Source organism: Raphanus sativus, chromosome 5 (assembly GCF_000801105.2).
Source record: "Raphanus sativus cultivar WK10039 chromosome 5, ASM80110v3, whole genome shotgun sequence".
NCBI classification, from domain to species: domain Eukaryota; kingdom Viridiplantae; phylum Streptophyta; class Magnoliopsida; order Brassicales; family Brassicaceae; genus Raphanus; species Raphanus sativus.
The window spans coordinates 33,110,295-33,123,770 of NC_079515.1; the positions used below are offsets into that span (position 1 = coordinate 33,110,295).

General features: G+C 39.0%; 5 protein-coding genes across 7 annotated transcripts; 4 read left to right on the top strand and 1 right to left on the bottom strand.

Moving 5' to 3' along the window:
- Nucleotides 1-31: 31 nt before the first annotated feature.
- LOC108862891 (beta-ureidopropionase) lies at nucleotides 32-1,942 on the bottom strand. Its single transcript, XM_018637154.2, has 6 exons — nucleotides 1,734-1,942; nucleotides 1,470-1,577; nucleotides 1,190-1,378; nucleotides 888-1,115; nucleotides 598-822; nucleotides 32-504 (listed from the first exon to the last, which is right to left on the bottom strand). Exons 1-6 carry the CDS (start codon nucleotides 1,842-1,844, stop codon nucleotides 139-141), a joined length of 1,227 nt encoding a protein of 408 aa, XP_018492656.1. The 5' UTR covers nucleotides 1,845-1,942; the 3' UTR covers nucleotides 32-138.
- A 461-nt stretch (nucleotides 1,943-2,403) lies between these two features.
- On the top strand, nucleotides 2,404-5,216 carry LOC108863421 (uncharacterized). 3 transcript variants are annotated; one of them, XM_056986663.1, is made up of 3 exons: nucleotides 2,404-3,851; nucleotides 4,803-4,845; nucleotides 5,149-5,216. In XM_056986663.1, exon 1 carries the CDS (start codon nucleotides 2,453-2,455, stop codon nucleotides 3,845-3,847), a length of 1,395 nt encoding a protein of 464 aa, XP_056842643.1. In that variant the 5' UTR covers nucleotides 2,404-2,452; the 3' UTR covers nucleotides 3,848-3,851; nucleotides 4,803-4,845; nucleotides 5,149-5,216. The 3 variants fall into 3 exon arrangements, with proteins under 3 accessions (XP_056842643.1, XP_056842644.1, XP_056842642.1); XM_056986664.1 differs by lacking the exon at nucleotides 4,803-4,845 and having other exon boundaries at nucleotides 5,149-5,165; XM_056986662.1 differs by lacking the exons at nucleotides 4,803-4,845; nucleotides 5,149-5,216 and adding an exon at nucleotides 4,307-4,439.
- Nucleotides 4,803-7,286, top strand: LOC108863422 (beta carbonic anhydrase 5, chloroplastic). The gene is made up of 11 exons (XM_018637844.2): nucleotides 4,803-4,845; nucleotides 5,149-5,232; nucleotides 5,361-5,456; nucleotides 5,548-5,606; nucleotides 5,788-5,949; nucleotides 6,044-6,092; nucleotides 6,167-6,280; nucleotides 6,351-6,404; nucleotides 6,486-6,583; nucleotides 6,665-6,770; nucleotides 6,848-7,286. Exons 2-11 carry the CDS (start codon nucleotides 5,203-5,205, stop codon nucleotides 7,043-7,045), a joined length of 966 nt encoding a protein of 321 aa, XP_018493346.1. The 5' UTR covers nucleotides 4,803-4,845; nucleotides 5,149-5,202; the 3' UTR covers nucleotides 7,046-7,286.
- Nucleotides 7,287-7,502: 216 nt separating this feature from the next.
- LOC108857249 (peptidyl-prolyl cis-trans isomerase FKBP12) lies at nucleotides 7,503-8,903 on the top strand. The gene is made up of 5 exons (XM_018631210.1): nucleotides 7,503-7,664; nucleotides 8,011-8,044; nucleotides 8,187-8,248; nucleotides 8,368-8,420; nucleotides 8,612-8,903. Exons 1-5 carry the CDS (start codon nucleotides 7,577-7,579, stop codon nucleotides 8,711-8,713), a joined length of 339 nt encoding a protein of 112 aa, XP_018486712.1. The 5' UTR covers nucleotides 7,503-7,576; the 3' UTR covers nucleotides 8,714-8,903.
- Nucleotides 8,904-10,342: 1,439 nt separating this feature from the next.
- LOC108862962 (transcription factor SAC51) lies at nucleotides 10,343-13,157 on the top strand. Its single transcript, XM_018637236.2, has 4 exons — nucleotides 10,343-10,506; nucleotides 10,759-11,296; nucleotides 11,383-11,562; nucleotides 11,649-13,157. The coding sequence occupies exon 4, from the start codon at nucleotides 11,687-11,689 to the stop codon at nucleotides 12,569-12,571; it is 885 nt and encodes a 294-aa protein (XP_018492738.1). The 5' UTR covers nucleotides 10,343-10,506; nucleotides 10,759-11,296; nucleotides 11,383-11,562; nucleotides 11,649-11,686; the 3' UTR covers nucleotides 12,572-13,157.
- The last annotated feature ends 319 nt before the right edge of the window (nucleotides 13,158-13,476 follow it).

Consider the following 13,476-nt stretch of genomic DNA (forward strand, 5'->3'; position numbering starts at 1 on the left):
GGTTCGGTTACAACTTACAAGAGTAAAGGCCTTTTGGCATCATCAACTAATTTATTCATAAGAAACAGAGGGAACCAAACAGATTCTGTTACTGTTACAGACTTACAAAGGTAAATTTAAATTTTACTTCTTTACTGCTTAAGAAGAATTCTTGTGGAGCATTGGGTCAGAGACGACTTGGGGCTTGAACTCTGGCTTTATGTACTTATCCAAAAGATCAGCATACACTTCGTATCTCGCAGTCATTCTAAACCCCCACTTATCTTTGTACTGCCTGCAGAGATTGAGATCCATGTCCGAGATCATTAACCCGTCTCTGTGACGCGACAGAGACGGCGTGCAAGAAGCATCCGGTGCAGATAAATAGCTCGATCCATAGAAATGACCAAAGTCATTGTGCTGCGGTTTCCCATCCCCTGAGGTGAAAGCATTTGGGAACACCTCGGTTCCAACTCGGTTAATGGACCCCACAAAGTAACTGTTTGCTATCGCAGCGTTTCTTGCCTAAGCAGATTGAAAATAATCAGACCATGTTTTGTCATATAGATAGAAAGCTTTTATTATGTAGCTTGTTTTTTAAGTATTAGAAGTAAAAACCTCAATAGGCCACATTGGTTCACTGAGTTCACCAACAGTTGCTGAAGGGTTGAAAACAATCTCCGCATCGTTTAGACCAAAAGCTAACCAGTTTAGAGGATGATGTCTTCCGTAACATATATTGACTGCTATTTTCCCAAACACCGTCTCAAACACAGGATGGCCTGTGTCTCCTTCCATGTAATACGTGCTCTCGTTGAAATCTCCTACCCTCGGTATATGGTTCTGTTATAGAAGTTATAGCTCAGAAACGAAAAAGACAAAGCAAGAAAGAGTAGTGCAGAGTTTACCTTCCGATGCTTGCCAATGATGTTACCGTTATTCCCTATAATCACAGCAGTGTTCCAAAGTACTTCACCGTGATCCATATCTCTTTCGAGAATAGGACTCACAATCACCATGTTATACTTTTTGGCTAGCTCTTGAAGAAACTTTGTTGACTCCCCATCGATAGGTTCTGCAAACTCACACCATTTCTTCTCCCTTGTACAGAATGCAAACGGCATAGTCCAAGCTTCCTATCCCATTCAACCACTTCGAAGTTAACAAAAACGGTTAAATCTTATAAAAGAAAAGCAAATGGAGGCAAAACCTGTAGGCAGAGTATGTTAACACCAGCAACACCTGCAGCGTCGATCATCGGCTTCAACTTCTCGAAGATTCCTCTTTTCTGGTCGGAGAAGGGAGCAGTGGTTGGAAGAGCAACGGAGTTTTGAATGAGACCAACTCTGACTACCCGTGGCTTTCTCATTTGCTCTTCATCAGCTGAAAAGCTAACCGCCTAGAAAAAAAAAGTTTAGTTAGTCCAAAGATCAAATCAAAAACACTAGTTTCATTCAAAACATGATTATATCCTATAGTAAAGTATCAACCTGGAGATCAAAATCATGTTTTGAAGAGAGGGCTTTAGCAGAATCTGGCAGAACAATCTGTTCAAGCGATCTACCACAGTTACTTCCAATAAGCAGTCGGCTTACCTCCTGCAAAAACAAAAAAAAAAACAATTTCAAGATCAATTTTTTTTCATAACTAAGCACTAGAAATCCAACAAACATTCGAGTTGCTAGCTAATCAAGAACCGTGATTTTAAGCAAACGTGAAACCAAAAAGTCCAAAACAGTAGTGATTAGGTTCACCTGATAGAGCTCAGGCTTCAGATTCGCGGATAAGAGTTGATGCAGCGAATCATATCCACGGATCGATCCGTCGCCAACCGTTTCTCCGTTTTCTGAGATGCTCTTATCCATTTTCTTACAAGTGTTTTTCTTTAGATGGTCTTTCTGTCGATCACGAAACTAATATGGCAGATGATGATGATGACTCTGATGTCAATAATGATCGCTTTAGGCTATTTATTTATTTATTTTTATTAATTTATTGGTAAGGGAATAATTAGCCTAATAATTCCATGGCATGAGAGGTAATTAAATGAAGGAATCTGCTCAACTAAAACATTTCTCGCCTCTTTCTACACTGAGTTCATGTGTCCGCTTCTTACTAAACTATTAACGCCGGTCGGAAGACTCGGAACGATGTGGGAGCCAATAGGAAAGCAGATAGAAACAGAGTGACAGTAATGGGCCGTGATACCGATGAGGGCCGATGGCCAATTCATTTAGAGGCTACCATTTGAACACCAGTCTTCATTAATTAATGAGATTAATTAGTTAAGTTATGCGGTACGTAACGTTGACATGTCCAAACCGGTTTATTACGGAAAAAATCGTTTTCGGTTTGAGGCGAATCTCATAGAATACCGAACTAAACCGGGGAATCACGGTTTGATGTTGTCACAAATTCAGATCAACGCTTCCAATCGGGGAGGGAAAAAATATACGGGGAGAGAGGAGGAGATATGGTAGGCGACGGAGATGGCGGACGCGGTGGTAACATAGCGGAGGCGAATCGGTTACTCGTAACATCAGAGAAGCTTCTATCATCTAACGACTTTCAAGGAGCAAAGGCATCTGCGATCCGCGCATGCAAATCTGACCCGACCCTAGCGGAAGCGGCGGACTCAATCCTCACAATCTGCGACGTTCTGATAGCCAGCGAGATTCGTCTAGGCGACTCAAAGTTACCTGACTGGTACGCCGCGCTGCGACTCGGTCGGTTGGCTCAGAACCCCGAACACGTCGCGACTCAGTACCGCAGGCTCGCTCTCCTCCTCAATCCTTCGGTCAATCGTTTTCCGCTAGCCGATCAGGCGTTTAAGGTCGTCTCCGATGCTTGGCACGTGCTCTCCGATCCCTCGAGGAAGTCTCTGTACGACCGAGAGGTTCAGCTGAGTCAACTCGCCCAGCCTCAGCGGCAACTGAGTCAACTCGGCCAGTCGCAGCAGCAATATTTCAAATGGAAGCCTAGCCAAAGCACCAACTTAGTAGCAGCGCAACAGCCGCCTTCTGTTACTCCGCAGCCGCGGAGCCAGGCTGGGACCTCGAGCGATACGAGCTTCTGGACTGCTTGTCCGTACTGTTTTGTACTCTTCGAGTACGCTAAGGCTTACGAGGAATGCGTTTTGAGGTGCCAAGATTGTAGAAGAGCGTTCGAAGCTGTGACGATACAGAAGCCTCCAGTGGTGGGGAAAGGAGAAGACGTTTACTTCTGCTCGTGGAGTGTATTCCCGCTTGGGTTTTCCGGTGAGTTTAAAGCTCCGAGCTGGTCGCCTATTTCACCTCTTATCGCGTGCCCTCCTCTGCGAAAAGTGGAGGATGAACCGACTAGGAGTAAGAAGAGAAAGGAACCGGCTCCTCCGAGATTTTTCTACGACGATGATGACATATATGTTGCTATTTCGGATGATGATCATGAAGAAAATGAACCTAGTGGTGATTGTCAAGATGAGTTACAAGCGAAGAATGTTGGGAAAGGGAAAGAAAAAATTGTGAGAAGTAACAAGAAACATGGAGCAGAGAAGGCTGGGAAGGGAATCCAACATGTAGAGAGTGTCAGTGGTGCTGCTTCAATTGCTACTCCTGTTGGTTCCTCATCTATGTCTAAACCAATGAGTGGTAGAAAAAGAAATGGAACTGGAGCTAAGAATCTAGGAAGGTTGGATTTGAATGTGGAGTTCAGTAATGAAGTGGAAGAGCCTGCTGTGGCAGGCGGGAGAAATGAAGGAAATGGGCTCGGAAGTAACAGGGAGGTGGATAATATGGAAGGGATTGGGTTCTTTGAGGACCTTGATGAATTCTTGAGTAGTTTGCCGATATTTTCTGTTGTTGGAGATGATAAGATCAAGGCTACTTAGTGAAGTAAGACTCTTTTTTTCTCTCTCTCTTGTTTTAGGTTGCAGTGGTTCTGTTCGTGTTGTTGTTGAAGGCCTTAGTTTTTATATCTCCGTTGATGTTTAATTGTAGTGGAGATATTAGCCATTTGATTCCTGGGAATCCATTTTGTTGGAATCTGTTGATGTATATGGCACAAAATTCTGAATTTTTCTTACCTCCATTGTACACAATCTTCTGCATCGTAACAAGGGACATGATTTATTTGATTGTGATGGGGTTCTGAGTTCTGATCAAGGCATTCAGATTTCTTTTCAGGATTAGAGGATATAACATGTTTAGCTAAGTGCTTTTTTATGATAAAACATACTCTGCTCTGATTTGTTTTTGCCGCACTCTTACAATTTTTTCGTGGCTACCGCTTGTATTTGTTTCTGTACATTGACTAGATAAGTTATGTGTTCTTTGCTTTGTGAGCCAAGAAAGGGAAAGGTAGTAGTGGCAGAAACACATTTGTAGCTTGTTCATCCAAAGTTTCTGTAACCCTTAACTCCTTGGATTCATCGAGGAAAGAAAGAAAAAAGTAAGCATTTTGACAAGAATTTCTAGCTAGGAAAAGCTAAATGGGTTTGTACTTGTAGGGACTCTGCTTTTGTAGTTTCTGTACTCTTTACTCTTTAGGTATTCTTGCAAAATTTAGAGTTCTCACTTGCCAGTAAGCTGTAACGAGAGTCTGCAATAAGATGAGAAAGCTATTCAACCAATGCTGTACACGTTATTTGGCTTTTATACGCTTCGGTTTAGCTGCAGTAAAAGGACTAAGGGGTAAACGTTTCATTGTTGAATATAAATTTGTTCAAGCCGATATTAAAATTTAGAACTGTATTTCTAACTCCTGGATTTTCTTCAGTGATTACACTGTAGGCTCTAAAAGTTCATATGCTATCTATTGTTTCTTAATTATTATGATGGAGACAGGTTGATAGTTTTCGGAAAGTCATAGCCATGCCAACAAAACCAGGTTCCTCTATTGTGTTTCTCTTCTTGACCTGTATTCTTTCATAATGCAAAATAATTTTTCAGAGTTTCCTACTTATTGACACAGCGTTATTCTAGAATTATAATGTTTAGGTTCTTAACTCTGACTTGTGAAATTTAGCAGGCTGATTTGATAAAATCTATAAATGTAATTCAATTTATTGTACGCAACATGGGGATCTCCGTCCACCTAATTTGATTTCCGCAAGAAAAAAAAAATGTGTCGTGCGAAAAAGCAGCCTTAAAAAGGAAACTGACAGAGAAACGTTTTTATGTTTTATGACAGAGTGTTGGTAAACGGTCAACGCGTATATGGAGATCTCCGTCTTTGTTGGAGAAGATGAGATCTATATGTTGTTGGATCAGACAGGTGAACTACCAGACAACTCAAAAGTCCATCTGTTTTGTTTTTTTCTTGTCTTTTTTCTTTTCTTATTTTGTCTTTAATTTCCCTAAACATCTAAATTTCCCTAATACACCTCAACTGGTTTTACTCAGCTGCATTTCTCATCGATGGCAATCGTTTCTTCAATCATGTCCACTTCAGTGGATCCTTCTTCCTTAGGAGTCTGTGTTTTTCCCAATACATCGAAGGTACACTCTATTTCTCTATGCATAATGTATTAGTAAGAGAATTGTCTAGCATGCATATCTCTTTACTCTTGTATCTATACTTTATCTGCAGATCTTTGGTAACAATGCAAATCAGTTGCCGACCTATCTTAGACTTTCTACCTCGTCAAGGTATTCTTTTCCTACTAGTGCAGAGATAAGGTGAACTTATGTATACGGAAATGGAGAAAATAATAATGCACGTTAGAAAACAATCTCAACTATAGGCCAAAGAGGCATTGCAGTATTAGACCATTAGTATATTGCTGGCTACTTTGAAAATTCTTATCTAAACCTGGCTTGAATCTTACAGAAGACATGCCAAGTTGAGACTAGCGGCTTCGATTTCAAAGGTTCCACTTAAGATTACACGTGAAGAAAAACACCAGGATCATGTGAATTCACCAGATAAAGGACATGACGTGTTTGAAGAAATCAAGCATCGGTTCTTGACCTTTAAGAAAGACAAATACATGTAAGTTTCTGAAGTAAAAACATCGGTTTCAATTTGTTTGGTTTATATACGTATATGTTTGTTTTTGTAATGGTTTGATTGTTTATGCAAAAAGGGATAACTTGGAGAGGTTTCAGAGTCTAGCCAAGAGCCAATCCCCGAAGGTGAGAACTTAGCACCTCTGTTACGCTAGACATTTATATAGTATGAGCCATATTCCTAACATCTCGGGGACCAGTTTATGGTGATAGCTTGTGCAGATTCAAGGGTTTGCCCTTCAGAAATATTGGGGTTCCAACCAGGAGAAGCATTTACCGTTCGTAACATTGCAAATATTGTACCCACTTACGAGGTCCGTGTTGTTAGCCTTTTACTTGTCAATGTATGTTTCTGTGATGCTGAAACTCGTGCTTTTTGTGTAGAGTGGTCCATCTGAAACGAAGGCCGCTCTTGAATTTGCTGTAAATTCTCTTCAAGTAAGCATATTATGAAGAAACTAATTGCATCCATGATCATGCAGTAGCGATCACGTAAGTGATTGTAAAATTTGTTTGCAGGTGGAGAACATTCTTGTGGTCGGGCATAGTCGCTGCGGAGGCATCCGTGCATTAATGACCATGGATGATGATGAAACAGAAGAAGGCATAGACTCAAGGTTTTACCCAAATTTTCAGTACTTTTTGATCATCCTAACAATGCACATCCACATAATCACCTGCATTGATTCCTTTCCCAGGAGTTTCATTAAAAACTGGGTCATTATTGGGAAACCCGCAAGATCAATCTCGAAATCAGCTGCTTCAGAACTCAGCTTTGATCAACAGTGTCAGCATTGTGAAAAGGTGGGTTAAGCAAATAATCGTTTGTTTCCATTGAGACACTTGAACGGGTCCTAATGGATTTCGTTTTACACTTGTAGGAGTCTGTAAACTGCTCGCTGCGGAATCTATTGTCGTATCCATGGATAGAAGAGAGAGTGAAGAAGGGGACTTTAACAATCCATGGTGGTTACTACGACTTCACTGAGTGCACGTTCGAGAAATGGACGGTGGATTATAAGGAAAGAAGATGCGTCGAGAGGTCACTCGCTGTTAAGGACCGGTCCATCTGGAGTTGAACGAATTTGGTAACCGATCAGAGTAAAGCTTGAGTTTGGTTTCGTTTGGTTTCGTTTGGTTTTTGAGTTCTAAATTTTCTGTTGGTTTGGTTTGGTTTGATTCCATTTTTATACGCTTGTTTTTGTTTTCTTACGGTCTGTACCTTTCGCTTTACTAATTTCACTTAACCAAAAAATTAATTAAATAAACTGTTTGAAAAAATCATGAAACTTTGTCAAATATATAGTTTTGTTTTGATTTGTTGAAGAGATGAAAATTTAACCCAGAAATTATCAAAATTCATAAATTATAGATATCATTTTCGGTTGGCTCTTGCTTAAAAATTTTGGTTAAATGGTTCGGTTATGTACTTAACCACCCTGTGAGATTAAAGTATGGACCTAACTCTATCAGATTGGGCTTTGCGGTATTACAAGGCCCAGGTAAAGGAGATAAAACCGTACAAATAACGCAAGGCATAAGCATCTGGAGATACGAAGCTGCAATAGAGCGAGAGAGTGACCAGAGAGAAGAGAAGATTAAGCTAAGCGATGGGTGTGGAGAAGCAAGTCATCAGACCCGGCACTGGTGCCAAACCCGCTCCGGGTCAAACCGTCACTGTCCACTGCACCGGATTCGGTACTTTCTCTTTTCATATCGTTGATATTTCCATGTACCTATTGCGATATCGATCTATCGAAGATCTGCTTAGCTTAGGAGATTTTTGATCCGGTAGTCGCGTGATGTTTTGCTGCTTGCGTTTGATTTCTTGCTGGAAAAATGAATTTATTAGGGTTTATTTTCTTTGGTACCAATCTTTGTTTTAAGCTCCCTGTAATTGTGTTGAGAAGCTTTGATTATCTATAATAATATTAACAGTTTCTTGTATGAGATTGAAACTCTTTTATAATACACTTTAACAATCCTTTGTGAGTTCTCTCAGAAGCGTAAAATCATAATGTTTTTTCTTTTTGTTTTGATTCAGGGAAAGGTGGTGATCTATCCCAGCAGTTTTGGAGGTAAAGGATCCTCTCGCTATTAACTTGTTCTCTCTCACACACACACACACACACACACACACTCCCTCACCTTGTAGAATTCTTATGCTTTGTCTTTGTTATTTTTGGCCTAAATGTTGTTTTGGACTTTTGGTATATATAGTACCAAGGACGCTGGGCAAAAACCTTTCTCCTTCCAAATCGGTAAAGGTGCTGTCATCAAAGGTAACAATCTTCTTCACTATGTTTCTTTCATTGTTTCATCATATAATATGTAATGTATTGGCTTCTGTTTTCCGTTCCTTGGGAGAGTTAATATGAACTTTTTTTAATTGTTGAAACAGGATGGGATGAAGGCGTTATGGGAATGCAAATTGGAGAGGTTGCTCGCTTGCGGGTATGTATTGTATTGTATTGTACACTACTCCTATCAACATGAAAACAGATTTGATTCTTCCCGAACTTTGTTGTCTCTTGAAAGCATTCTTATCTACTAGTGATGGATACTTAGAGCTTGTTGTATTGGAAACCATTCTTGTGTGATAGCGTTTAACATCTTTAGCTTGTGGCTTTTATCTGTTTACGCAGTGCTCACCGGATTACGCATATGGTCCTGGTGGATTTCCGGCGTGGGGAATCCAGCCGAACTCGGTTCTCGACTTCGAAATCGAAGTACTCAGCGTGCAGTAATGCTCTCTCTATTGACAAAAGCGCAACAAAACTTATGTTAAATTATTAAGTGGTGTTAACCCTTTTTATGTTTATCGCTTCGGGGATCTTTGTTCAAACAACACTATGTGATGTCACTCTTGTCAGTGCTTGTCTAAACTCGGTGGACAACGTTTTATCTTAAATAAAAGACCCCGTTACTCTTGTTTCAGTCCGAATGTTGCATGTTTTTTTTCAGTTATTGTGATATTATTATTGTAGTGCCATTTTATTTCTCTTTTTGCTTAGAAAAACGCTAAAAAGGTTTAACAAAATGAAAGTCACGCAGTGGTAAACATCTTCAGCACACGTTATTCAGACCAGCCGAATAAATCTAATCTTAAACAACCGCAATAATATGCTAGCCTAGTTCTAATTGTGCAAGGGTCATAATCAGTCATCCGAATGTTCATATAGATTTTTATCGAATTGATCCAATAAAGGAAAACACGTGTTAGTTTCATGCTGGTTCAAATCTATGTTTCTCACTCAAATTATTTTATTTTGAATAAAAATGCCACTGATAGCAATCGGAAACTAATTTATCTAAAACAAATTAGATTTTGGTTTGAGTAATAATAATTTGAAACCATGATGAAATGTTGAACTCAACACTTCCTAAAACAGTAGTTACTGTTCTTAATATCAAATCAAAGGAGAGAAGGAAAAGACCAAAGCTACAAACTTTTTCAGACAAAGATATGTAAACTAACAAAAGAAAAGGAGGAATGTGAGAGAAGTCGTGCGGGTAATTAAGCACTTGAAATTCCTTCCCGTGCATTTCTTTAATCATCACTTATGACTCCTTTTCTTTTTTTTTTTCTTTTTCTTTTCACCCACATTCCCCAATCACATTCGACTTTACAATAAAAATAAATGAAAGTCTACAGAATATTAATAAAAACAAAAGGTACTGAGCTATATATTTGGCGTTGCATATAAGCTAGATGCTAAAAATTTTGAATTAAAAAAAAAGTAGTTGGCTTTTATTCTTTTTTCCATCACAATGGGTGTTTGAAAACACAACACGCACCTGAACAAAATGTAATTAAAGAAAATAAAAAGCTTGAGCACACTTTCACTAACTTAGCTTTCACTAAGAAAAAAACTAAAAGAGAAAGCCTTTGGCTTTAACGAATAATCAACAAAGTAATTTAGAAAGGATGATAAACCTGAAATTATGGACCGTGAGAGTTCGTCATGATATAATACCATAATTACGTATATACACGTTCGGCCCCCTTGTCCCCATTTCTTTCAAGCAAAGCACCAATAACACTTGCTTCCGTTTTAATTACAACAAGATTAGTTTCCAAGTAACATTTCTTTTTTTATTTCTTTATATATAACCTAAATTATCATTTGCTACACCTCAAACTCAAACTATGTAATAATCACATAAATTCATATTTGTAACCTTATACAAAACATACATGATTGATGATACATTCAAATAATACCAAATATATATTATCACCTAACCGAAGTCAAATAAAAGATTTCAAATCGGACCGAACCAGAAGGGGGTGATTTGGTAAACAAATAAAGGACGAAAAGGGCAAAAGCGTCATAAAACCATTTTATAAAGTCTTGTTAACATTGTTGCCACTTATAACAGTTTCGTAAGAAAGAAAGAAAAAAAGGTTCACATTAGAGTTGCTCGTTGGTCACTTTCATCTCTCTTATCCCTTTGCTTTCCCATTGATTCAGCTCTCATCGTTTTCTTTCTCCAGATCTGAGCCAAACACCATCCCTCTCTGCTTCCTCTCTGCAAGGTATCAAATTTCGCTCTCTCTCTCTATGCGTCACTGTGTTTCTCTGTTTGTGTAACTGGAAATTATGGTTAAAACGGTCTAAATCCTTCGTGATTAGGGTACTTTACGTAGTCTTAGGGTTCTAATCCGGCTTAGAAGATTGTATTTTGTGTATATTATGAACCTAGGTTCTGTACTTTTACAAGTGTTTTGATTTATGGATTTAGGACTATTAGTGATGATGCTGATGAGAGATGTTTTTTGTTTGCACAGATAACTACTAAAATATCAAAAAAAAAATAGATTTGATAATAAAAAAAAGGAGTGGATGATAAAAAGACCAAACTAGAGTGTATAAAGAGCAGCATGTGTTGGTTCGCTACTTGTGTTGACGTATACCGCAAAGTTGTACGCTTGAATCTTTATTGCCGTGTCATTCTATAAAAAGATCTCTTCTTCTTTCTTCTTTTAACCAAACCCTTCTCCCCAGTAGTCCCAAAACCTTCTTCTTTTCTTTGACCATCTTCTCTTTAAAAAAAACAAAAAAATGGGATCCCGACATTTCTACGTGTACCATTGTGAACAAAGAATCAGCTAAGCTCCTTGCTTCCTTTCCCTCCACACACAAAAAAAAGAGAGTTTTGGTCTCTTTCTCTGCTTTTTTTAATTTCAAGGTTTTCTAAAAGTTATGGTGTGTCAGTCACCTGGTAAAACAAGATTTCGAGCATTGAAATACGAGACAGGAGACGCTAACAGACCAGCTATTGTAGTTAGAGTTATTGCATGCTTTCAACCCATGGATAATTGCCAGGTCTGTGTAGCACATATGATGATTCACTAATCACCTCTTTTAAGCTTTTACTCTTACTAACCAACTATGATTGTTTTTGGTTTCAGGCTGAATACTTCAGACTTCTACTCAAACCAGTCACGTAGTTGGTTTTGTCATTTTCCCCGCTGTGTTTTTGTCTTTCTTCTTTCGTGTTCGCTTGCCTCTTCTTTCTTTCTTTCACTTCTTATTTCAAAAGGGTAACCACAAAGTATTGCACTCACCTGATTGGAGCTACTTAACAATCGGTACACCAACTAAACTTTTCCCTCATTACTCTAATCCAATTATCTTTCCTTAGCTGATCTTTTGCACTTTTGCTTTGGTCATGCAGTGTTTGTTCTCTTTAAAAGTTACCTAACTGCAAGAGCAATGCCTCTTGATACCAGGCCTCTAGCTTGCTTTGAAAATATAGCAGCTCCTTCTCTCCCTCTCCCTGAGCTGGGGAAACTATTTGCAGCTGAGCGTCATGCTCCCCGTTTGCAGCCACCGCCACTCCAGTCTCTTCTGTGGAGTAATGATGATAAACGGTTCTCCCTGTCTGACATGAGATCTTGGTGCGCTGCCGCTGCTGCTGCTGCTACTCCACATGGAGCATTGGAGTCTCCTCATAAAGGACTTATGATATTCGATCAGTCAGGAAACCAGACTCGTCTACTACGATGCCCATTTCCCTTAGGGTTTCCATCTCCTCCGGCTGCAGAACCAGTGAAACTCTCTGAGTTATTACAGCGCGGTCTCAGGGAAGATCATGTTGCTTTTGAGGAGTTTGATGAGAAGTGTGTAAATGGAAAAGAGTCGGAAATGCATGAAGACACTGAGGAGATCAATGCATTGCTCTATTCAGATGATGATTATGATGATTGCGAGAGTGATGATGAAGTAATGAGCACTGGTCACTCTCCTTATCAAGTTTGCAACAAAAGGGCGTCGGAAGAAATAGATAATAGTCCTTGTAAAAGGCAGAAGCTACTGGATAAGGTAGGAAACATCAGTGGCTCATCATCATCATCACTTGTGGGCAGCAAGGATGAAAAGCTCCCTGAATCAAACATCTCGACCAAAGAAGAGACTGGTTCGGGTCTGAGCAACGAGCAGTCGAGAAAAGACAAGATCCGCACAGCTCTCAAGATACTCGAGAGCATAGTTCCAGGTGCAAAAGGAAACGAAGCTCTCTTACTTCTAGACGAAGCCATTGATTACCTAAAGTTGCTGAAACGGGACTTAATCTCAACAGAGATTAAGAACCATTGCTAAACAAAAAAGAACCTCCACCACTCACCAAGTCACAAAGTCACCACAACATGGGGAACAAGAAATCTACAGACAGATCAGGCTTGAAGATTCTCACGTGTGGAGTGGGTTTAAGAGTAGTACCGTATCCTCTGCACCAGCTTTTTTAGCTGTAAATAGTGGACTACTTTAGGTCTATGTGCTTCTGCCATTTTCAAAAAAGTTGAAGAAAGAAAGCTCAAAGTCATCATGGTCATTGATCGACAATGATTATCTTTTGTGGCTTAGTGTGGATGGTGAAATCTAAAGGGCGAAATATTCAAAGTCTCGTCGTCTCAAACTCGCGTGGTCTATAAATCTTCCCTAAGGTAATGATAACAAAAAAATATCTCTGACCCACACTCTCTTTTGTCTATTATGATGACTTAAAGTGGGTCCGTTGGTTTTATTTGAGTTGATGTCATGTTCTATGTAATAAATTTGAGTGTCTGTAATAATGCAAACCCCTTCCTTTGTCTTTTGCTACTCGGTTTTTGTTTTTGTGCCTCTGTTCATTGTTCATGTTCTCTCAGTGTCTATTAATTGTATCAAATATGATTGTATTTTGTCGTTTGGGTTTTGTAATAATACTGACTAGATCTTAACATAAGGGACATAAAATACGCCTGGGATTCTGAAGTTCAAACGGTTAGTCTTGGGTTTGCAAGCGCATCATATGAATATTTTTAAAAATTTAAATTGAATTGTCGGATCTTTGGATTAACCAGGTTCAGGTCGAATTTCAAAACATTGATTTAAATGCAAAAATATTTAAATACACAAACTCTTTCAAATTAACAGAATATTGTTAAGTTATTAATGAAATTTTTTATCGTAAACTATTATGTGTTAATATTTTTGTTTTAATAAGATAGATGATATAAAAAAAT